The following is a 24,544-nucleotide window of genomic DNA, read 5'->3' as shown; positions in this document are numbered from 1 at the left end:
TGCACGACTAGTGACTAATAAGCTTAACATAGCTAACTCGGCTGCGGACTCCTTGTTAGTGACAAATCAAGTGGAGTTGTCCTAATTACTAGTTGGTCGACCCCACCTTCCTAACCATTATCTAATCTGATGATCCGATGATCTGATAAAAAAATTTGACTTTTTGGCTCGTATGGATACTCAGAATAAACATCTAAATTTTCAAAAACCCATTGAGCCTCTGCAGTAATGCCAAGGGAGAGGGAATGCACCTGGATCTGTTCTCCAGCGCCTTCCCTGGTCCGACCCTTGTAAAAAAGAAAAGAAAATGAGGACTAATAGGTAAAAAGTTTGAATACTAATGCATATGCTGTCGGTGCAAGTATAGGAGGTATAGGTGGCATTTCAAACTTGCAGTAATGACTCAATTTGTGTGGAGTGTTGTCGGGCTAGATTTCATAGCACAATTGTTATGCACCTTAATTTCTTCCCGTGTTCAACGATAAGATAAGACAAGCTCTATAATAGGTAGTCCAAAGTTGAAAGACTTTCCTTCCGACCTCTAGCAAAGTACTTCACCATGGCCGAGAAAATTATGGCCTTCCCTCGCCTACTTTTGGCTGGCAATCCTTCTGCCGCTGATAAAGGCACGCTATTGCTGGGTGTGATATGTTCCATCGCAGCTGGTGTTCCCTTCCCACTGATTGGAGTTCTGTTTGGTCAACTCCTCGATGATTTCAATGCAGCCACATGTAGTGAATCTTCCAGCTCCTCTTCGAACGGAGATCAGAGTGACATTAACAGCAAGATTCTGATCATCGTATATTTGGCCATTGCCCAGTTCGTGCTCATCTATCTGCATCTTTCATGCTGGAGTCTTCACGGCGCCCGATTGGCCCAAAGACTGCGCGAACGTTATCTGCAGAATTTGCTTCGACAGGAACCTTCTTACTTCGACAACTTACCTCCCGGAGAAGTCGCCTCACGATTGAACAGCGATGTTCAGACTATTCGCTCGGGCACTTCCGAGAAAGTGGGCATCGTCCTCTCCAGTCTCTCGTTCTTCGTCACTGCTTATATTGTAGCCTTTATCAAGGCCTGGGAGCTTGCAGCAATGTTACTGTCGTTGATTCCGGCCTATTTCCTTATGTCATTCATTGGAACTTATTACATCGAGAAATACTCTGGGCTTATGTCAGACCATGCAGCTACTGCCGCGTCGATAGCTTCGGAAGCCCTTTCTAACATCGTTGTTGTGCAAGCTTTCGGTGGCAATACCCGGTTGGAGAACAAATTCTCTACTGCTCTTAAAGCTTCGAGAACTGAGGGGTTGAAGAAGGCAACCGCAATTGGTATACAATCCGGTTTTTTGTATTTCATTGCTTACTCTGCCAACGGCCTGGCATTTTGGCAAGGAAGTAAAAGCATCGCGGATTCTGTGCGCAATAACACCGTAGGTGTCACCGTAGGTGCTACGTTTACCGTCATTTTTATCCTGGTTGAAGGTAAGTTGGACTCGAATTTCACTGCAGGGTTACACTAACACGATAACAGCTACCTTGCTTTTGAGTCAAGTCGCACCTTTTCTCCATCTTTTCATTGCAGCTATCGCCTCTTACAAGAAGCTACGTTCGGATATAGATCGACAACCACTCATCGATGGCACAACCGATTCGGGTCTTCGACTTCCACAGGCAGGCGGTTTCGAGTTCAAGGATGTTTCTTTCACCTATCCTTCCAGGCCCGAGATCACAGTTCTAAATAATATCACTTTATCTATCCCTGCCAATAAGAACACGGCCATTGTCGGTCTTTCGGGAAGTGGAAAATCAACTATCGCGGGTTTGGTCACGAGATTGTACGATCCTACGCATGGAAAGATTCTCTTCGATGGCCATGATATTCGTGAGTGTAATACTCGTGACTTGAGAGGTTTCCTCAGTTTGGTACAACAGGAGCCATCTCTCCTTGATCGTTCCCTCTTGGAAAATATCGCACATGGTTTAATCAACTCTAGCAATCCTAATCATGCGCATTTGAAGTCAGCACTCAATAGTTCCGAGCTTTCAGATCTAGCAAACGAAGTTAGGGAGGGTAAGGATCTCATGTCTATTGTCGCATCAAGGTCTCCGGAAATCATCGAAATTATCAACTTGGTTCGTAAAGCCGCAGAGCTTGCAGATGCAGACTCTTTCATTACTGCCTTGCAACATGGATACGGAACAACTGTAGGCTCTAGTGGACGATTGATCAGTGGTGGTCAGAAGCAAAGAGTAGCCCTTGCAAGAGCTCTCGTTAAGGATCCCGCTGTGCTCATCTTGGATGAGGCAACGGCATCTTTGGATTCAAGAAGTGAACAACGTATTCAACAAGCCATCAACAAGATTGCGAGTGGCAGAACTATGATCACCATTGCTCATCGTCTTTCAACAATCACTACTGCGGATAATATCATCGTCATGCACAAAGGTGTCATCGTGGAGCAGGGAAATCATGCGGAATTGATGGCTAAGAACGGTGCATATGCCGACCTCGTCAAGTTACAAGGCCTTGGATCTTCATCTGGTAAAATTGAAAGAGCTAGTACAGACAGCGTTAGCAAATCTGTAGCCACTACATCTACAGCCGTGGATATTGAAAAGAGCAGCGTCATAAGCGCCCCTCTTGGTGATGCAGAAGAACCCGAGCTTTCGGCCAATAAGGAAACAGCTGGCGATGTCTCAGAAGAAGAACAAGAGCCTGAAACTCCTAAAAAGTCTATATGGGCTCTCATGAAGGGTTATGCGCCAGCATTACGACCACATTTCCTCACGATCTTCATCGCTCTTGTTGCCTCTGTTGTCGTCGGTGGAGCTTTTTCTGGCGAAGCTGTAATCTTCGGAAACACTGTCGGAAGTTTGAACCCGTGCAAGAGTGCCAGCTACATTGACGCTCACGGAAACTTTTATGGACTTCTATTCTTCATCCTTGCGATCATCGAGTTTTTCGGAAATTTGGTCAGTTGGGCAGGATTCGGTTGGATCTCCGAGAAGATTGTTTTCAACGTGCGGGTTTTGTCATTTAGATCATTGTTCGAACAAGATCTCCAATGGCATCAGTCTGAAGGTCGCACACCAGCCGTGCTCCTCTCATATATTACCAGAGATGGCAATGCTTTGGCTGGATTGAGTGGCTCTGTCATTGGCACGTTATTCTCTATCACCGTCAATCTTATCGCCGCTATTGTTTTGACTCATATCATCGCTTGGAAAATAGCATTGGTCTGTTTGGCTTTGGTACCACTTCTTCTTGGAGCTGGTCTTATGGAACTCAGAGTCCTTGGCCAATTCGAAGACAAACACGAAAACGCATACACCCAATCTGTTGATATCGGTGTGGAAGCCATCACCTCAATCAAGATCATTGCATCCCTCTCCCTTGAGGAAGAGACATTAGCTACCTACCGAAGATCTTTGAAGGGGCCTCGAACAGAGACATTCAAAGTTAGTGTTCTAGCCAGTCTCTGGCAGGCAACTACCTACTTCCTTGGAAACCTTGTCAATGCACTAGCATATTGGTGGGGTGCCAAACAAATTTTAGCAGGCACATACACACAGACCCAATTCTTGATTGTGGTCTTCTCTCTTCTTGTGAGCGCACTACTCTGGAGTCAAATGTTCGCCCTCGCACCTGAACTTTCTAATGCTCGAGCCGCTATGGCAAGAATTTTGAGTCTCATCGAAATAGGATCAGACAAGATGCGAGGAAACGTGGAGGATCTTCCTTCCAAAGACATTGAAGCCATGGCCGAAACGAAATCTGCCGCTCCGTCGTCCAATCAAGGAGCTTCCAGCGTTCAGCTCCGTGATGTTCATTTTTCATACCCTGCCAGACCAGATATGCAAGTTTTGAACGGCTTGAACATCGATATCCAACCTGGAAAGTTCTGTGCCCTGGTCGGACCATCCGGTGCTGGTAAATCGACAATTATTTCATTGGTCGAACGATTGTACACACCACAATCTGGATCCATCATTATTGACGGCGTCGATGTAACAAAACACCGAGATGTTGCCTTTCGAGATTCCATTTCCTTGGTGCCTCAAGAAAGTGTACTCTTCGAAGGAACAGTCGAATTCAACATTGGATTCGGTGCCAGACCTGACCACGAAGTCACCATGGACGAGATCATCGCCGCATGTAAGCTCGCCAATATCCACGATACCATCGCGGCCCTACCAGATGGATATCAAACCCTCTGCGGAACAAACGGAAATCAATTCTCGGGAGGACAGAAACAGAGACTATCCATCGCTCGCGCGCTCGTTCGAAAACCTAAATTGTTGATTCTCGATGAATCTACTAGCGCTTTAGATGCCGAGTCGGAAAAGCTCTTGCAAGATGGATTGGAGAAGGCTGCGAGGGGAATCACAGTTATCGCTATTGCTCATCGTTTACGTACGATTAGAAAAGCGGATGTTATTTTCTTGGTGGATGCGGGAAGATGTACGGATCAGGGATCGCATGAAGAGTTGTTGGAGAGGTCGGAAAGTTATAGGGCGAATGTCATGCATCAAACAGTAGTATAGAAAAAATGTTTCTGGGGGCGTAGCACTAGTATATATCCTGGGTATTTCTTTCACCACATATAGAATATAATAATTTTAGACTCAAGTTGGTGTCCATTTTGATTTTTCTTTTGACTATTTACAGTACCCAGCCGCTGGTCGACGGAATCTAAAACACCTGCGACTTCCCGTCATCACCGCAGCGTTCATCGCAGAAACTGCATCAACCCGATATACACTTTGATAACATCTCTATAGAAATAGAATATGGGGTTGAGAATGGTACATAAACAACTCGTCAACACTTTGAGTGTGAGAAATATGTTTTAGTATAAAGTAGCCTTTGATTAGATGAGGTTACACAATAGCTCTTAGCGATACTTATCTGACCTGCATATGTCGTGAAAGAGAGCAATGAGTTTGTAACGGATAACGCGCTTCAATGCAATTTGCCAAGCCCTACTCACTCAGTTGGGTATCAAATTGATTGCATATATCCTATTTATTCTTCCAGGTGAGTGAAGATTGCAACGCAACAATGAACAAGTGGTAGTCTGTATGAATTACTGCCAATCGGAATACGCCCAAAGCAGGGGCTTGGACATGCTGAACAAGATCAGATGACAATACGGAATATGTATCCTGCAATTGTCTCGGTTTAGAAAGCGGCAGTAAGCCTTAGATGCGACTGTATCTTTGCCCTGGATCGGTTCGGCATGGAAGCCTGAGACGGGACTACAGTACTTTGTTTTCTCAATTTCTTCATCCACAAATAATTCTAGGTCCTAGGGCTGAAACTCAAAGCCAGAAAGAAGTAAACATATGCGATAACATTAAAGAGGGTCACGCGATACGCCCCAAAAGAAATAATTGGGGTGGTATCACAAGATGTATGCTCAAGCGATAGTACACAAATCTGTAGCGAGGCTTAAGCCCATCATTCGGGCTAGATCATTCAAGGCTTATAGTAAGAAAAGTCATGTACCACACGAGGCTGGCCGTTGACATATTGATATGCAGCGCGGCTCAAAATGTTCTCACAAACAACGCCGAAAGATGAGTGAGACTTGACGAAAAGAAACAAGAGACTTTGATACACCACATCATTAAAAATGGCTCACACAGCACAGAATGATAAGGCGAAGCCTCTCCTGCCTCTCCTGCCATACCAACAACCGAGATCTCGAGAATTTCTACCTTGCCTTGCCCGAGTTCTCGGAACTTGAGTAACTAGATCCGAAGTCCTACTCCGAGATTGTGGGACAATCGGGAACTTTCAGCGGAAATATATCACACGTGATGAGTACAAGACTTCGATGCATGAAGACGAACTACTTGTCATGTACCTTAGTATCCTATCATGGGTCAACCCTTAGATCTGTGATCTCTCAAAAGCATGGAAGGATATTTCGTATTGCTCTGCTTCTTCAAATATGGCTTCGATACTGGAGGAAGCGAAAGCGAAGGAGTGAAAATTGAGGGGAATGCATAGGAAAGAGAGTACATGTCTTCAATTGTTCCCCATATTTCCCCCCACACCGCTTCTTCCACGACGGGTATTTGCAGTGATGACGCTTTCAACCCTTTGGTAACGGAATTGACCCATTTCTTCTTTTGATAATCCGACGAACTTTATATGATGTACCGACCGAAAACCTAGAGTTGCTTCATGCGGGAAGCCGTTTGTAAGTATCAGTTTATGTAGGTTCAGGGCCGGGAAATATAATCTATCATTTTTCTTCCCATGGATCAATACCGAGAAATAACAGCAGAACGGAACGCATGAATAAGCACTGATGATTACTTTTTAGAAACAACCTGTACTTTGATAAGTATTTATATGCCTACTTCGTCTTCTGAGACAAATTGGACAATGTGATTTGTGATTAAAAGCATGCTTCGTGGCTGGATTTCAAAAGGCACCCCCCCCTCTTGTCCGACCCGGCCATCTGCAAACTCTTGCAGATGACTTTCTCGAGAAAAAAAACGACAGCAAATGATCGGAAGTATTCTCAATCCTATCACAAACATCACGAAATGCGGGATTCAGAGGGATTTTTAACATGAGCAATCAACTCTCTCTCTCCTATAGATTTCGCTTGGAGGGGTAGAACCAAAAGGTACGCTTTTACATTGCAATTTCTAACATGATGAAAGACTTCTTTTCATGTACGAGTACAACAAATTCAGTCAACCCCATTCATCCATCTTACTCTAGTGCATTGGTGATACGACAACAGGTGCTGCACGACACGTTCGCAACTCCGAGAGCTGGGGTTGCCGTCCCATCATTTTTTCTACAGCTGCAGGCATCTCTTTGAACCCGGCTCGCTTTCAGAATCGTTCACGAATTAATGCAGGAATATCCGTATACGATTATACTGCATACCGCATATCGTGCAGCTGCAACGCACACTATCGGGGAAATGAGAAGATAGGGATCTTTTTGTTTCTTTTCATGGGTGAAGGGGGGAAACCGGATGGGAGAATGCGAGGAAGAAAGGCATGGTTTTAACAGCTAACAACGAATAACGAACAGCGAAACACCAACATAACAAAACCTTTTTCCAAGATATGTGTATACTCGATGTTCCGGGGCTCACCCAGACGGTACGATAGTATATGAGACATACGATAGGCTTAGAGAGAGACCGATAGCTGCACTAACAAGACATTTGATAACGGCACCGAAGTACGATATAAAAATCCGCCATTCTCTTTCGCTGATCGCTATATTCCTCCGGTCGGGGGGAGGTGTGGACCACAGTCTGTTGTAGGAGCTTGGTATAATGTACATGATGTATCCAAGCCCATCCACATTCGGATCCAATATCTAACAACATTTGGAAAAGAGTCTAGGAAACTTTGAGATCAGTGCATATATGAGAAAGATTTTTTGAAAGAACAAGAGAACGAAAGAACCAAAATATCAAGATCGTGACTGTAGATGTGCATACATGTACCTAGGATGCGTGAGTGATGTGTTTCTATTATTGTCTGTATGGATTTCATTCGCATTCTCCTTCCAATTCAATCACCATCTCGCATACATCTTCATACATTATCTGTCGTAATAGCAGCAACACTTCCGGGTCAGACTGACATGCATTTGGTAAGGTTCTCAAAGCAAATGCGAAGATGCGGTTCTCATTGGAGCTGAATCCTTTGCATTGACTGATGTACAGGTACAGATCTCAGTATTGGATATGATGTCCCGCTCCGAATCATGCTTTGGGGGTTAATGGGGGGGGGGGTAATGCTTTTCCACACAAAGAAGTCTTTTTATTGTGTCCAGCAATTGAGCCGTCTTTCTTTTTGATACATTCATTGCCTATCTTGTTGTATCGGCTTGTTCTTTTCCCTTTCTTGCTCTGACTATTCGGAAGAAAAAGTACATGATACATCTCACTCATTTCTTGGCTGACATGAAGGAAGATAATTATATTTATTAAGATAATAAATATTATTATTATTATCCCAATTTTAATATGAAAATGTTAGGACTGAGACTAGGGATGAAAAAGGGGGGGGAGAGGAGAAGGGATTTATCAAAAGAGTAATCATATGGATGGAATGAAGACACTCTTTTCATTATACTCTACTCGAGTAAGGTTAACAAGGTTAACTCAATCCTTATAGAAAGGATGACTACTACCGAGTCCTCGCACCAGTCCCCACGCGCTATTACGATATCGGAAACTAATAATTCGGATAACAACCCCACCACTACCACCATTACCATTACCATTTCCATTACCATTACCACCACCACCACCACCACTCCTAATATCATCATTATCATCCTTTCTCTCTTCTACCACACACACCCTTTCAGCGAACGAGACGCCACCATATCCCGCATCTCATATTACACTTGCTAGGTAGGTACTTACTATTCTACGCCCAACCCTCGAGAATTCAATCCAATCTCATCATAATAAGTTACAGCACATATACACCTTTTCGGCAGGCCGAGGCCGCCTCTGCTAGTAACACCAAATCGCACATTGCATCGTGCATCTTGTACAGCTTAAAGATCCCAAATCTGTCATTGTCATTCAACCGGGACCCTAATTTACTACAATTACTTCTTCTTCTAGCTTGTGCTCGGTTTCTTACGCCAATTCACAATAACCTCTTACTCTGGCTACGAAATATTCCTCCGAGAGACCGAGCTTTCTATCTATGAAAACTGGTAATTGAGTGCCGTAAAGACGACGACGGCGCAATGCTTTCAGCTCCGCTGACTCCTCCTTATGGAGATTCAGCAGATAATATCGAGAATGATTCATCCAATGGCCGCATGACGGGCGGATCGAACTCTTCATATATACATCAACCATTTGCGCTTGCAACTCCAACGAGTAATTCGAGTATGATGTTCAACGACTCTAGCGAAGAATATACGCCGGGGGGTCGCTCCTTCTCTGATGATATGATGGAAGAATCCGATCAGGATATGTCTGATGGAGGAGCGCCTTTGACAACAATACCATCGCATGCAGAAGAATCCGCCATTGATATGGATACAGGAGATTCTGAAAATATATACTACAATGATCCGGTAGGACTACATAATGACTCTCAATCGGCCAACCCGTTCTATACCCAAGATTTCTTGAATGAATTTGATGTGCCATCAGAAGGAGGAGGTAGCTTGTACCCATACGGGGCCTTTATTCCTTTACCTTTACCTGGAGCCATTGATACCACCGATTTGCCAGCTGTAATGTCAGAGGTTTCACAACAACTACAACATATTCAGGATGGGCAAGAGCATGGAGATTCTGAATCGACCCCAGATGAACATCATGATATGTTCATAAATCACAATCAGAGTACACCCCCTGCTTCATATGTTCAACATTCCCATGTGCAAGATTTCCCTATTCAAGAAGATAAACGTTTGGTAACGTGGCATGACCTCCTAACTGGAGAAGCGTTTTCCTCATTAGCTGCGTCACTAGAAGAACACAAGGAATCTATTAATCAGGGCATTGATCATGTCGCTCCCCTTGAAGTTGATCAAGGTGCCGACCATGTCGCTTCCCATGAAACTGATCAGGATGTTGACCATGTCACTTCCTATGAAACTGATCTTGACATCAATCACGATGCTCACAATCTTGATGAGACTGATGCTAACCAAGCTCAAGTTGACAGACAATTTAATATGAACTTCGGCAACTTTCTTGGCGACTGGGCGACATCTTTTGCTCGCAGAGGCACAAATAATTCGAAGCCTTCACAGGCCGCTATCACTGCTCATATACTTGCCGAAAATCTTGAGCCCATGCGGAGATGTGACCTTCAAGGGGAGGAATGTGATATTCAGAGAATTGATTGGGATGACTTGGGGGTGACACGATTGGAGGCTAGACAAAGACGCCGGGCCACTTACAAAAACTATACCAATCTTGTATACCCCAATCGTCCACAGCTCAATGTGAGTTTACTCGTATTTATGGATTAGTTGTTGATCTGACCAGATTTAGCCCCAGCAACTACATGGTACAAGACTTAGAAATGTTGATAATTACTTCAAATTTCGGCAAATGGATTTTCAACATGACGTCCACATTCGACACTTTCAATTGCGCAACTTAATTACATGCCCTTCACAAAATTGTGTGATCTACGCTGCAAAAACAAAGGTGTCGTATTATGACCCTACCATTGAATCGACTCCTCGCGTGTTGATGGATCTTGGCAATCCAAGGACGCAGTCATTTCATTCTTCCTTGAACGGGTGTCAAGTCTCCACTCTGACCAGTGGCCACGAGGTCGTTGTTGCAGGTGGATTTGAGGGGCAATACGCATTGATTAGCACTAGGGCTCAAAAGGATGCAAAACATACTGAAGGCGTAATTACGGAGCACCCAAATGATATCACAAATCATGCCCAAGTTCATTTATCACGGTCTTCCTCGCCTCTAGTTACCTTTGCCTCGAACGACTCTGGCATTAGAACTCTCGACGTCACAACCAATAGGTTTATTTCAGAGCACATGTATGATCATGCTATGAACTGCACAGCTGTATCACCCGATCGACGTCTACGTCTACTGGTCGGTGACACTCGAAAGGTTATGATTTGCAATTCCGAAACAGGGCAAACTTTACAAGAGCTTGAGGGCCATCTTGACTTTGGCTTCGCATGTGATTGGTCTGAGGATGGGTGGACGGTAGCGACTGGAAATCAAGACATGCAAGTTAAGATTTGGGATGCTCGGTATTGGAATCGACCTGTAGCGAGTATTGCTGCAGATATGGCAGGCGTCAGGAAACTCAAGTTCTCTCCTGTGGGTTCTGGTAGGCCAATACTAGTCGCAGCGGAACCAGGAGACTATGTCAATATCATAAACGCCGAAACATTTGATAGCAAACAGACTCTCAGCTTCTTTGGAGAGATTGGAGGTTTCGACTTTACTAATGATGGTCAAGAGCTGGTTGTTGCAAATTGTGACACCTCGAGGGGCGGGATAATCGAATATGAACGTTGCGATTTTGCTACCGAAGGTCTGTGTGGGAAGGATGAGCAACTGAGAAGTATGATGGAAGATGATCAAAGTAGTTATACGATGGCTGGGAGGAAACGAGATTATGGCACTAGCCATCTGGCTGAAGAACTTCTAGAGGAGTCACCAGCCCTTCGAGGTACTACGAAGCGCCGAGAAAGAAGAGCAGCTCTTTTAACCAACCTGGGATCATTCTAAGGATTCCTATACGCAGGCACATTTCGATTAAAGGATATTATTTGCGTTGTTAAGAGGCATATTCAATGAGCCCAGAATAACGCCTCAAGTATTTATAGTTTGTTGGTTGATCATTCAATCCTTCTATATACTCCGATACCTATATTTCAATATGTTTGATCCACTACCGGTAGCTCAGATACAAGTCAGTGGCACTTCTTTTCCTTTGTTGGCATCTCATTTTAACTATTCGGCATTATTTGGAGTCACGAATTCATCATCGTCAGTGTTTTGGCATATGGGATGGCTGAATGGCATATCAGGAAGGACTGCATTGGCATGAATTGAGAAATACCATTTGGGGACAAATTCAAAACTTCCAAGTTAGCGATGGAGTTTTGGGGGCGGGCTTAATTCCCGCATTTTTTTCTTGGCGAAGTTGTTTTTGGTTTGGTGGGAAGGATTTGGTATGGATCTCAAGGAATGAGAGAGAATTCAAAGGTGTAGGGAGTATTATAAGTTTGTCTATATTTTTACTTCACTTCGATTTGTGGCATTTTTTTGCGCCAGCTGTCAAGCATTTTTTAATTCGGGAATTTGGGAGGAAAGGAATTCAATATGAGCTGGACTTTGAATGAGATTGTGGATCTTGTTGATAGGGAAGACTTGGAATTTTTGAAGTGGATGGAATATTTGAGGGGATGTTTGTGGTGTGGATAGGATGAAATGAAATGGCATAGAACCATTCTGGTATTCATCGCACATTTGTCTCCACGGTAGCATGGAACGGTATATAGGAACTTCGGCAGCTTGAATGAATGAATATACAAAAGTTATTGAGAATTAATGGATGTTTTACTGTGTCTATTGAGTGGTTTTAGGTCTTGATATTAGTTGGATGGTTTTATTGCGGTGGTGTCTGTTAAGGGGGTAGATAGTCTTTTTGTGTTGTGGTTTTGTTGTGGTTGTGTTGAGAAGAGTTTTGGGATTCGTGTATTGTAGCTGTGCGGGGGTTTCTTGTGTGTGTATTAGTTCTCTAGGAGAAGCTGGTATGTAACCTTACTGTCGGGACATTAAGAACCCATAGACGCGGGGTGGTGGGTGCTAAGCCTTGAGGTGTTTGTTCTTAATATGTGGATTTGGCTTTGCTTGGTAACTCTAGTGAAAAAATATCAAATCTGATCTCGCATTCGCTTCGAAAGATTTCAGACTTATTGTATAAGTTAAATATATTTTAGACTTTACTAAGCAAATGGGAAGGAATTCGTACATACGGAGTACAGCGATTGGTCACATCGCCCTTGTTGGTATTTATCGCGCTACTTCTACTTCTGCTTGCTGGGGGGTGATATACGGGGTTGGAGTTGATAAAGTGGACGGGCTATGCACCTACGTACAACATCTATAGATTGATTATCTTACGTCTTGAATGATGGAGCAAATACGAGGATGAGAGCGGGTGAGAGCTTGGCGTCTTGTTCCTTGTAAGACTATGTATGCACCGCGGCTATAACTTTAATTTAAGCTTGAAGCTTATTTCTCCATGGTTGGCGGGGCTTACTTTGTCGGGGATTTTGTATTTTGGGTAGGTGCGGCGGTACCCTGGTATTTATTTGTATTGGGATTGTCTGTTTTGCGTTTGTGAATTGGAGAGGAGAGGAAGCGCTTAGGGGATAGGGGGCTTGTATGACTTGAAGATTAAGCTTACGCTTATGCTTGAGGTGAAATGGGCCTTTGCGCGTGAGTATCCAAGGTGGGGGATCGTGAGGTGGGTTCAGCGCTTGAGATGGAAGATTGGAATGGAAGATTGGAAGGTTGTGGATTTTTTCTTGGGTTGTTGATGTGCTTGGAGGACTCTGTTGTTGTGTATTATGTGGTCCTAGATCTACCATTTTCTGATGTTAGAATTGTGGTTGTGGGGTCTTTTTGGAACCGCATGTTGAATGCTAGAAAAATCGAGAGGTTGGTAACTCCGTGAATATCTTGGATTGTAATTGTTTACTCTCCTGTTTTGTCTCTATTGAAGTTGTTGGTTCTATATCCCAACATTAGAAAAGTATTTTAATCCTTCACTGTGTAGTTGTCGCCCCCAAATTAGGCGAAGCATCGAAGCATCGAAGCGACGAGATGTCCATAGGAATAGGACCACCTTGGCGTAGAAATTCAATACACAATGTATAATGCCAAGTAAGTAAAACGATTCTGTACGAGAAATCTTGAGCATCATGTCAACATTTACTGTCAAGAAATGTCAAAGAAAGTCAAGCGTAAGATGGCTTATGAATAGTTTTTACATGAAGATTGATCCTCCGACTGATGGTGAAAAGGAGTTGAAAAATCTATATAAACTCACTTTTCGTCGCGCATTGAAATTCTTTCTTCATCAAATAATCACAAAATCATTCAATCATCTTATCAATCAAACATTTAACCCAGTTACCTCAATCCAAACCATCCAACCCACCCACCCACCACAACCATGCAATTCCCCAGCATCATCATCTCCTCCCTCCTCGCTTTCACTACCAACGTCAATGCCTGGTCCCAAAACGATGATACCAAAGTCTGGACTGCAGGTAACAACTACACGAGCATTCGCGGCTGTAAGTATTCTCATCCTCATCCTCATCTTCTCAAATTCAAATTCGATCTTGTTAGATAGATATGATATGAAACGAACTCACTAACTCTCCTTCATAGCTGTGGTCCACGAAGCGTGCACCGAGATGAATACGCAAAATATTCGTGCCCATGGAACGGATTGCGCTTATTGGACTAATGGGGTGGGAGGTCTTTTGGTGGGGAGTATGATTTTTCTATATTTCCTTTTACTTTTCATATGAGAATAAGTCAAATATCATAGACTCGTACTAACACAATGCATAGAGTGCAACTATCAAGGAAACTCGGTTCTTTGCATCAGTGGTTGTTAGGGTATGTGAGAAGATACGCTGTGGTGTGGTGTGATAGACTTGTTATTTGGGTTTTGGGGCTTTTCGAGCTTTGGACGTTTCATCTTCTTCGGTTCCGTGTTTGTTGTTATAGATCTCGTCTTGGTATTTAGTTCAATAGAATAGAGTGGCCACTCGTTTCTTGATTCTATTTGATTTGGATCGATATGTTTTTGTGGTTTTTTATGCCTTATAGGTTTGATGGAAATGGGCTTCTTAATCGAGACCGAAGAAAATAGAAACACAATCTTCGAAGTAAATTTCCTCGACCACGCTTCATGGTTCCTCCATCCATTTGAAGGGCGTGGCAAGACGAGAGAGAGCTTGAAGCTTGGAGTTTGTTGGAGATGGTTATTTTCGGTCGTTCTTGGTGTTATTTTGGCCTACACAACGGCATATTTTTGAAGCAATCAATTTTCTTTCGCCTCCTTGGTTTAATCAGCAAGTAGTGAACCTTTCGCATGATTTCACAACGTGTGTCTAAAACCTTAAATTTCAGTGCTTTCGTAAAAACACCTTTTTGTTCCACTCAATTTAATAATTTCAAGAATAAATTCAAGAACTTTTTATTAATACTACATGATTTTCATTTAAAATAAAGCCAGATTGATAGAGTTATCATGAATTGAAATATTGGACTTTAACAATTTGATATTTTTGCTGAACTATGGAAAAGTCACGCTTTGAAAACTACTTACGCACATGGGTATATCATAGACTAAAAGTGAATAATCTAATATTGAGATAATTTTATTAAAGCATCGGAATTTCAGGTATTGAAAACACATTATTAAATCGAGTGTAAAGTTGCATATCATGATAGTGTGATTGTATGAACGTGGGTGAATGAGCTGAAGTCATTAAGCCACTGTAGTACACTAAGCGAGAGGGCTAGCCTCAGAACATTGAAGGATTCATTCTTCCTGTAGATAGTTAGCTCTCTAGACAGAATACAATATTGACATTTAGGACCTACCATCGTAGATGCTACGTCATCTGTATCCTTCTCGAACCAACAGTAATATATCGACCTACCGTATTACCTCAACAAATTGGATCCGAGGTGACAGGACGGTATCCCCACTCGAAATTGCCAACATAGTCAGAACCATGGAAAGCAATGGCCAATATAGCGATGCTCAAGTCTAAATCAAAGTCTCTAGTTAATTTGCCGATATCCACGCATCGGAATATCCGGACGAGACTTTCCAGAACGAACTACAAGTCACCCGGCCAAGAGCGAAATGAAGACAAGAATGTTCGGTAGCTAAGTGGTGCAGTGCACCCTTGTCAATAAACTCGAGCCAGGCTGGCGCATTTGGGAACTGTTGACTTTGAGAAGGATACAAAAGACATAGCACCTACGATCCGTAGGTCCTAAACGTCTATATTGTATTCTGTCTAAAGAGCTAGCTATCCTACAGATAATAGGCCTTAAATAAGGACTACTGAAAGAGCTAGCCTCTTTCGCATTCGCTTAGATTTAGTACAGTGGCAAGTGAATTGAAGACATTCACCTACGTTCACACGGGGACACTGGTTCTGAATTTGGGAGTAAATAACTTCCCACGACTCCTATGTAAAGCGACCAAGACCACTCAAGATAAAACATGAACCCTCTACTTCCTGCTCATCCATCACCTATTCGCTTGCTAATTTATTCTCTGCATGCATGTCTGAAAACGCTGCTGAATCCTAGAAATGAAGTATACCCTGCATCTCGCCGTTCGAATAACTCCAGCAAAAAATTGCAGTGAACACCAAACAAGTGTACAGTACAGTACCTACAAAAAAAACTCGAAAAAAAGTCTTCACATACAGTTTCGCGAACCCGACACTTCATCCGGATTACAAAATTAAAGATTCGCATCTGACAAAAAAGACCACAATCCCCCTTCAAGAAAATCCATGTAATCTTGCCGCAATATGCCATTTTCCAGGCTGTCCTGAACAATCTGTACATTCTCATAACCGCATCTTACAGCCCACCAATAAAGAATATGATGAGCACCATGAAAGCCCGTCATAACAAAGCACATACCCTCTAGCTTGTAGGAAATGAATGCTATATACCATAATGAAAACGAATGCGCTAAACGGGACACTCTCAGCTGCAGCTGTGAATAACCACACGCGAAGGAATAGAACTCACGTTACGAAGAATCCGGCACTGCCATTCAAAGCTCTCTTGTGTATCATTTGATCCAGCGTATTTTTTAACATGATGAGATTCGATTGCGCGTGGCTGAAAGCGACATCGTACTTTATCGTCTGTCTACGTAATCTTTCGTTGCTAGCAGTAGTAACTATAAAACGATAAGAATTGGGATATCATACCAACCATATGCACTCGGATCTATGATGATAAAATATCTAGAGCTGTTTCGCTTAAATCTGCATCATTGTGGTTTACAAAACAAGACCTATTGCGTGATTTAGCCAATATCAGCAACCGAGCTGAGTTCAATCTTACGCTCGAACCTCGAGGTACTTTTTCAGGTAGTATACTGCATCATAACCAAAATGATGTGTGCTAACGAGCCTCTACATGATGCGGCTCTGATCTACCAGGACATCTGTGTGGCTGATACAGCTAAGAATGTTACTTTCACTGCAAGTAGCCTTGGCGTGCTTGCAATTTCGAGTGGCCTACTGGTGTTCCCGCCCGCTAGTGCAGTGGTTACCCTTGCATCCTTCACTGGGTTATGTGCTAGCTTGGTCTCCACTGGTGTTTTTGCGCAAAATACGGTTGTCAATGGAATCGCTTTGCGTAGGAGCCGGAACCGTGAGTAGAGCTATCTTGTATGCTACGAAACATTTACAGTTGATCGCTGACAATAAACAGTCAAGTATGTGATAGGTCAGATCTACCTCTCACTCATGTCTTGTCGGCTTTTCCTTCTTCTGATACTCTCCAGAGTCCTGCCATTCCTAGATCGTGGGTCTGATCACTATCAACATTTCAGATCCATGTTCGACAAAAATCAAACATTCAACCGGACCGGTTAGTTCAACCTGGATATCTGTTCGAGGATATTGAAATCATGGTAGACCAGATCAATACCACCTTTGAAAAGCTTCAACGCGAGACCACCAACTAAAATTTCAGTCAATTCAGGAGCCTGGTTTTATCACAGTTGAGGAGATTCTTGTAATAACGTCACGAGTGAAGAAGTGGATCGGGATATTATGAATATGTTTGTAGGATTGGAGCATGCAACAGTTTGACGACAGTTTATGAGTGGAATTATTGTATTGCGGGAAAGATGACCAGAAGTATTGATACCGAGTATGGAGGACATTAGTAATTCTTTTGAAGTGTTCAGGTAACAACTATCATTAATGAACTGAATGAAGAAGCGAGATCGGAAATATCTCCGATTGATGTTATAATCATAAATATTGTTCGCAAGCTGATCGCATATGCTGCTTCCTGAATTGTCTTAGCTCAAAGGCTTCACCGAACCTTGGCCACGATAAATATCGAGAAAAATGACTTGCGCAAGTTGCGTAGTTGTAAATATCCAGTGGCCATATCTTTATGCTTTGTGACAATTTTAGATATTTACCGTGGTCATATTGGCTGTGGTTTAAACCAACCAAATCGATCCCAAGACTAGAGTCGCGTATCGTGATATTTGTGGTATTTTAACTCAAAAATCAATGCAAAAGTTTTCATTCCCCTTCTATCCCTTCAAAGCCTTCTCTCCCCCTCTCTCCTTGAAAAGTTTGACCATTTCAGTCACGTAGAGGTTCGCGTGAACAAGCGTTCCGCGAGGAATATCAAATATCGTCATCTCGAGGATCCGACTTGGCGTCGATCTAGATGCGGCTGTAGGCATACACTGCACGACGATTCAGCTTTTTAATATATACCCGCAACTTTAGGCAGCCACCTTAAGATTTAGAAACCACTGTTTTCCCCATGGGGTCTTGCAACTACAGGGTTTGTGATTCTAGTGCATAGATTATCGCTCTAAAACCGAAGACCAGCCCCTACAATGACTTAAACGGGCATATCCAATGGATCGAATGAAAAGCTATCCTTCCTACAGAATCTCGAAATTTGGACTTGTCAAAACCAACCTTAAATATACCTTCCCTCCCCTCTCCTGCAGCTGCAGGACCAACGAAGCAGTGAAACACAGGATCCGTGCGTGATAATTCTCATTGCCATCACTTGGCGGCTTGCAGGAGCTGAAGGAAGTAGATAGTGCATACCCTAGAATATCTCGCCAGTACCCACTAGTCCCCCAGGACTTCCCACCTGCACTTCCAGAATCCGAGAATTCGCAAGCATGAGCACCTGTAGCCTACTCGGAGTATTCGGCCGCTATGAGATTGTCTATACCCTACAGAGCTTGGCTTTCACAGAACACTTATCCGGTAATAACGAGTAGGAATTAGACAACCATTCTATACAGGTACATCTAGCTCTAGAATTTAGAACATCCTCAAATGATTAGAAAATGTCTTCGGATAGGTAGCTATACAAAACACTTATATGATTCGTGCCTACAGATTCTTTAAAATCTAGAGCACTGAGTAAAACAACTATCCTCTCCTCTAGAGATCGATTGAGCAAGTGATACAGCGACTAACTAATCTCTCCATCTCCCACTCTCCCTATTCACCATGCCACCATTTCATCATTCCATCATGGCATCATTCCATCATCCCACCATTCCACCCTTCATCATCTCACCATCAATCTCTAGAGTCAAGTTCTAATAGGATAAGAACTATTATAATTATAATATTAAATCTATAAAATTTTAATTAAATAAAAGAAACATATTTTAGAATCGAAGTTTAAATTGTTAAGTGAGTAAAAGAAAATAAAAAAAATAACCGAGCATCTAGGTATCTATACATCACACAGGCAACTAGCCAATACAACTAAAGTAACCCCCTATCATCTGATACCCCCGGAACTTTCTCTCATATCTTCTTTATCAAGAAAATAAATAATCAAAAACACTCACACATATACAGATAGATACATATAAACTTCTAAACATCCACCCATCATTTTTTCTCCCCAAATCTCAATCATCAATTCATGAATCATATAATGTCATTATATTGAGTGGCAACAAAACTATCACTAGGTACCTATCTTTTCCCAATCTACTGATTTACCCATCTGCTTCCCCTTAATCAAATTTAATCGATTCATGAGTACTCACTCCATTTCTAATCTCGCCCCCAACTCACTCACTCGGCTAAGCCCCTCTTGAGAATGGTGTCTCCTATAATTCTCTCCTTCATACTTGTGTCATTTAACCGAAAACCGCTCCCTGAAATCACCCTTCCCACTCCCCAAAAATTCATGCTTGCCCCTGCCCCAGACTATGCTCCGTCCTCTCCGTTCAAATGCAAAGATCATCAATGCTATATAAAGAAATACGCACACAAAGATATTTCTTTTTTCCTCCAAACATGATAAAATAAAAAGATAAAACAAAAAACGCCATTCATTATGTAGAGTAATGAAACGCCACGCCTCGCATGCAAACGCATCAAACTCGAAAAAAAAAGCAAGGCAATTTGCCCAATCCATTCAAATCTTATCCTGCGAGATCTATATCACGCCTTTCTATATCGACAGCTATGCCCACAACCAACAGTCTATTTCTGCTAATACAGTCCGGACCACACTGCTCGCGTTAATTTCCAGACTCGGCTTCTTTCAATGTCCCAACCAATAATTATTAGACATCAGAAATCATTGGCGTGGCTGCAAAGCTTTTTGCTTTCCCTCTCCAAAGTCGAGGCTTTCCTGTCGTTCTTCACATTATCACACACTCCTTCTCATCTTTCCCCGGTTTATCGACCGCCGAAGCACTTTTCTTAATCTTGGCAGCGTTTCTAGGTGGGGCGACTTCCATCGGTGTACCTCCCGATGCTGCTGCTCGGATTTTGGCAAGTCGATGTTTCGCGCGCTCGTCGCCAGATTCGGCAGCTTTCACGTACCAAACATTAGCTTCCAGCGGATCGCGTCGGCAACCAATACCCATCTCTGTGAAATATCCAACAGCGTACTCTGCCTTGAGAAGACCTATCATATGATTAGTTTAACATTGATGAATGAATAATGTAGAACACATACCCATGTCAGCAGCTCGTCGTGCCCACTCATATGCCTCATTCTCATCTTTTTCGAGAACCGGTTCAGCACCAATCAGATACCAAGCACACAACGCCATCATAGCTTCGGGATTACCAGCCTCCGCAGATCCATTATAGAAATGCACACTCAAAGCAGGATCTCGAGGACATGAAAGTTTTCCATGTTCATATGCCTGGCCTAGTTTGAAAGAAGCATCGGCATTTCCTAACTCTGCGGCTTGGGTAAAAAGTTCAGCCGCATAAGCTTCATCCTTGAAAAGATCTTCTCCGTAGCCATTCTCATACAATACTCCAAGGTGATACGGCGCAGAATTGTACTGAGCATCGGCCGATTCAGTAGCGCGTTTCAGCCATTTGAGGCCCTCTTTATATCGGTCAAAACCAAGGTCGCCGGAGAGACAAGCTCGGCCAAGACGAGTCATTGCACCAGGATGATTTTTAGCTGCCGCTGCTCGATAGAATTGCACTGCTTTGGCAGCGTCAGCCCTACAGCCCCACCCAAATTCATAGCACAAGGCAGCTCGGTAGCCAGACTCAGCATGACCGTGCTTGCTTGCTGAAACGAACAATGAAAAAGCTGTATGGTGATCTGGTTTTCCTTTGTTGAACAGCCCAGAGGAAAACCCGTCAGCTAGATAATATTGTGCAAATGGATACCCTCGGTCGGCTAGTTTTTGGAGAATGCTCTTGGCTTCGCGCAGTAGGTTCTGCGGAGTGGCAGGTTCACTCTCTAAATAAGGGCTATTTCGACCAGGTTTCGGACTAGCTTTTCGTGGAGTGTCTTCTTCTACGTTCAGACCAGCCTCTTGAGCTGCTTGTATTAAAAATATAGCAAAGGAATACTGTATCTCTGAACTACTCGATTTTTTGGCATTTTGCCGGTACATCTCCAATGTCTTCTGCGCACTCAATAGTGACGCATTTGATCCTACAACTGTCCTCAGCTGTGAATTATCTAGTGAAATTGGACCCGGTGCATGTTGTCTCGTGTAAGGCATGTTAGCAAGGTCGATATACGAGATTGGCCTATCGTGAGACCTCCCCGAGTTAGCGGATCCCGTACGCCAAGTTGGTGAGTTGGGGCCATTGCCAGGCGAACGAGTTCTACCACCCAGGTCAGAATACGCAGATAATGGCCTTTGACTTGAATTATTAGAAGAATGTCTGGCATATGAGTTAGGGGTTAAGTGGCGATTCGTCGAGGATCCTGCTTCCATGAAATCAGTTAAACCTGTGCCAATGGGCATAGAAGCTCGATGGTTTGGAGTTGTGGGAGTCTGATGGTAATATTGCAATCGAGGCACCGGCTGCTCATGCGCATCAACCTCATTCTCATCGATTCGTTCGGGAATGCCATTTCCAAATCGGGTTGGGTAGGCTGCCGAGTTCTCTGATGAAGTTCTTGATGCTGAAGACGATTCCCCGGAATTTCTCAGTTCTGACGATTGAGGAGGATCTTTAACTGTTGTGGGCGGCGGCGGTGGTGTTCGGTATGGCATTTCAGCAGTCATAGGTAGAAATAATTCTGCCCGCTGAGAATTCTCATTTTCAGGAGTTCTACGTGAATCCTCTTCGTTCCCGATCTGCGACTGACGAGACTGTCGTTGGATATTGAGTTTAGTGGGAGTCATTGGCGACCCTTGTATTCTTCTAGCAGGAGGTGACGGTGGTACTGACTTTCGCCCAGGATTATTTTCTTTCGTATCTTCACCGTCAAAATATCCTGCAGGCGATCCTTTGGTGGAAGCTTTTCTGAAGCCGTCTGAACCAGGGGGGGTTGCAACTTGGGCTGGCATGGTCAAGTTCCGTATTGCTCGACCTTTGACCCGCTGTTCAACACTTCTCCACCCAAAATCCACCGGATCAGGTGAGGGATTCTTTCTGATATATCTCCGTACTCCCCGGATATCAAGAAGTTGCGCTGCAATAGTAAGATCAGTCGGTACCGAGGTAGGAGAGGAAAGGTGCGATATATGGCGAGCGAGAGTTTATCCTACGCAGGTATTTCTCACGTACTTGTATGATCGTAAACGTTGGAGATGCAAGGCAAACGAGTGTGATAGATAGATCGAGGGCTTTTCAAAAAGGGAAGGGTTTGGTCTAAGTAAAAGGTGAATCAGTAATGAGTAAGATGGTAGGTATCCTCGATCTCCATGCGGAGATTATTTGAATGTACAGTGTAAGATCTTACCGGTGTTACCTGCACAAAACTGTATGTTGAAATGATCAAATTTTGTACTCTCCCTTCAGAGTCCAAAGGGCAAGTGATTTGAATTTGAACACAAAGAAGAATGAATGTCTCCGTGGCGGTAACCTTATTCTTCTTGTTGGTTTCGGAGCATCAAAGGGCAAGTGAATAATATTTTAGGATTACACCCCTGTCGCAACCCTAGGATTTATGTATGCCCCCCGCGAGTACGATGTACGAAGGTAGTATTTGGTGGGTTGAGATACGAAGTACAGGTAGAGGTGCGGCTGATACTCTAGATGTCTTTCACACAAGATGGATGTGGATTTTCTTGTTGACAAAGTGTACGATGGAATTTGGAATCTGGAATTCTGGAATTGGCCTTCAGTTTCCGATTGTCGGCTCGGCTGTGGTTGAATTAGGGTTGGGTTGGGTTGGATTGGATTGGATTGGATTGAGTTTCGCGTGATGGGAGAGAGGAATGAAGACGCAGTGTGCAGGAATGCTGTTGTCGCACGCACGTCAAAAGAATTATCAGAAACTCTTTCTCAGCAGACTCGACCCTTCTTTCTCGGCCTCGGAAATCATAAGTACCCGTCAGTACGGACGGAGTATGGTGTGATTAGGTAGGTATGGTGGGTGTTGTGAGATGACGCTTGCAGTACCACTATTATTGGACTTTGACATGCGAATTCTTATAAATAATCTCCAACCTTCACTCTCCATAAAAGAGTTAGTTGACTGCTAATTATGATAATCATTGACATTGAGGGTCCCCGCTTTGCATATCAATCGACTAAATAATTGGATTGAGTTTGACTCCGTGCTCTGTAAAGTTCGTACTTATTACTTAGATAGGTAATTAGGGCCCTCCAAGTTTCAATGCGCGTCTAGCTCTGCCCAGCTAAGGATTACGTTGCTTGAGCGAGCCGATCTGATGCGATGTTGACTACTTTTACAGTACTGTACTAACTGTAGTCAAATCGTTGCCTAGGAGTTGTCATCATTCCCTACCTGGTCCCTCGCGATGTCTTTCTGCTCTGTATGGATCATTGAAAAAAGAAAGAGAAGGAAGAAAGAGAAGAAAGAAAAAAAAAAGTAACAGAGGCGGTTAAGCGTCAAAAAAGGAGTTGAGCTGCGGGGAAGAAACCTATGGTCCCCTCCAATCCCATTCTAGCACCGACTACATGATACATGAAAAGTCGACAAGATCCTAGCTCCCTAGTCAAGAGGATGGATAGTTTCGTTGGCTCGCTTTGAACCCTTTCCTAATATGTACCCAAGATCCGGGGTTTCTTGTGTATTCCGACCAACGAGTTACCAGTCACCACTGGGCAGTTACCACTTTTCTGACAGATGTCAATCACTTGCTACTGCATGTAGGTAGCTAGGTGCATACCGGTAGGTGTGTGTTCATGTTATGTGTGATGTTATACAGCAGTGCATTACGCTCATTACACATTACACATTACACATTACATAGTTAATCAATTCAAACATGAGACAGAGACAGACACATTCTTTTCGGTAAGACTATCGCAAGCAAATGGCAATACCATCGATGATTTTTTGGATACCAAATCAAATTACATTTCTATCTGTTACATCAGTCGACATTGATAAGCAAAGATGATAAATTGGCTCATCAAACCAATCCAGGTACATCGTATCGTATCGTCCCTCTGTCCCAATTTTCTCAAGATCGTCCAAGTCACCTGAAGTCGAAGTATCAATCAAAAAAGTGGAAAATCATGCAGATAACACGCAATATGTTATTATTATCTTGTTCATTGTTCATTGTTCTGTGATTGTTAATTGTATTCAGAAAGGTAGAGAGATTCCCCACTGTATTTATCATTTATTATTGTCTGACTCGTCACCTGTTTATGGATTGGAATACCTTTCCCGCTTCGAGTGACATTTTTCTGTCTTAGACTTCCTCGGACAGTCTACGACTACTTATCCGGAGTATATATATGTTGGCCCCCAAAAACCCGAGATTTATGATCGGAAAGAAAGAAAGAAAGTTTAGATAGCCTCATTGCTACTAGG

General features: G+C 43.2%; 4 protein-coding genes across 4 annotated transcripts; 3 read left to right on the top strand and 1 right to left on the bottom strand.

Moving 5' to 3' along the window:
- Window positions 1-559: 559 nt before the first annotated feature.
- EAF01_000188 (uncharacterized protein) lies at window positions 560-4,547 on the top strand (the record flags this gene model as incomplete). The annotated part of the gene is made up of 2 exons (XM_038908438.1): window positions 560-1,484; window positions 1,534-4,547. 2 exons carry the CDS (start codon window positions 560-562, stop codon window positions 4,545-4,547), a joined length of 3,939 nt encoding a protein of 1,312 aa, XP_038775344.1.
- Window positions 4,548-8,754: 4,207 nt separating this feature from the next.
- Window positions 8,755-12,068, top strand: EAF01_000187 (uncharacterized protein; the record flags this gene model as incomplete). The annotated part of the gene is made up of 2 exons (XM_038908437.1): window positions 8,755-9,972; window positions 10,022-12,068. 2 exons carry the CDS (start codon window positions 8,755-8,757, stop codon window positions 11,240-11,242), a joined length of 2,439 nt encoding a protein of 812 aa, XP_038775343.1. The 3' UTR covers window positions 11,243-12,068.
- Window positions 12,069-13,700: 1,632 nt separating this feature from the next.
- Window positions 13,701-14,154, top strand: EAF01_000186 (uncharacterized protein; the record flags this gene model as incomplete). Its single annotated transcript, XM_038908436.1, has 3 exons — window positions 13,701-13,824; window positions 13,922-14,026; window positions 14,108-14,154. 3 exons carry the CDS (start codon window positions 13,701-13,703, stop codon window positions 14,152-14,154), a joined length of 276 nt encoding a protein of 91 aa, XP_038775342.1.
- A 5,810-nt stretch (window positions 14,155-19,964) lies between these two features.
- On the bottom strand, window positions 19,965-22,100 carry EAF01_000185 (uncharacterized protein; the record flags this gene model as incomplete). The annotated part of the gene is made up of 2 exons (XM_038908435.1): window positions 19,965-20,233; window positions 20,285-22,100. The coding sequence occupies 2 exons, from the start codon at window positions 22,098-22,100 to the stop codon at window positions 19,965-19,967; spliced, it is 2,085 nt and encodes a 694-aa protein (XP_038775341.1).
- Between the last annotated feature and the right edge of the window lie 2,444 nt (window positions 22,101-24,544).

The sequence above is a fragment of the Botrytis porri genome (genome assembly GCF_014898465.1).
Source record: "Botrytis porri strain MUCL 3234 chromosome Unknown BPOR_001, whole genome shotgun sequence".
Classification (NCBI taxonomy): Eukaryota; Fungi; Ascomycota; class Leotiomycetes; order Helotiales; family Sclerotiniaceae; genus Botrytis; species Botrytis porri.
Note: the sequence above shows the minus strand (reverse complement) of the source record. Positions and strands in the feature narration are given on the sequence as shown.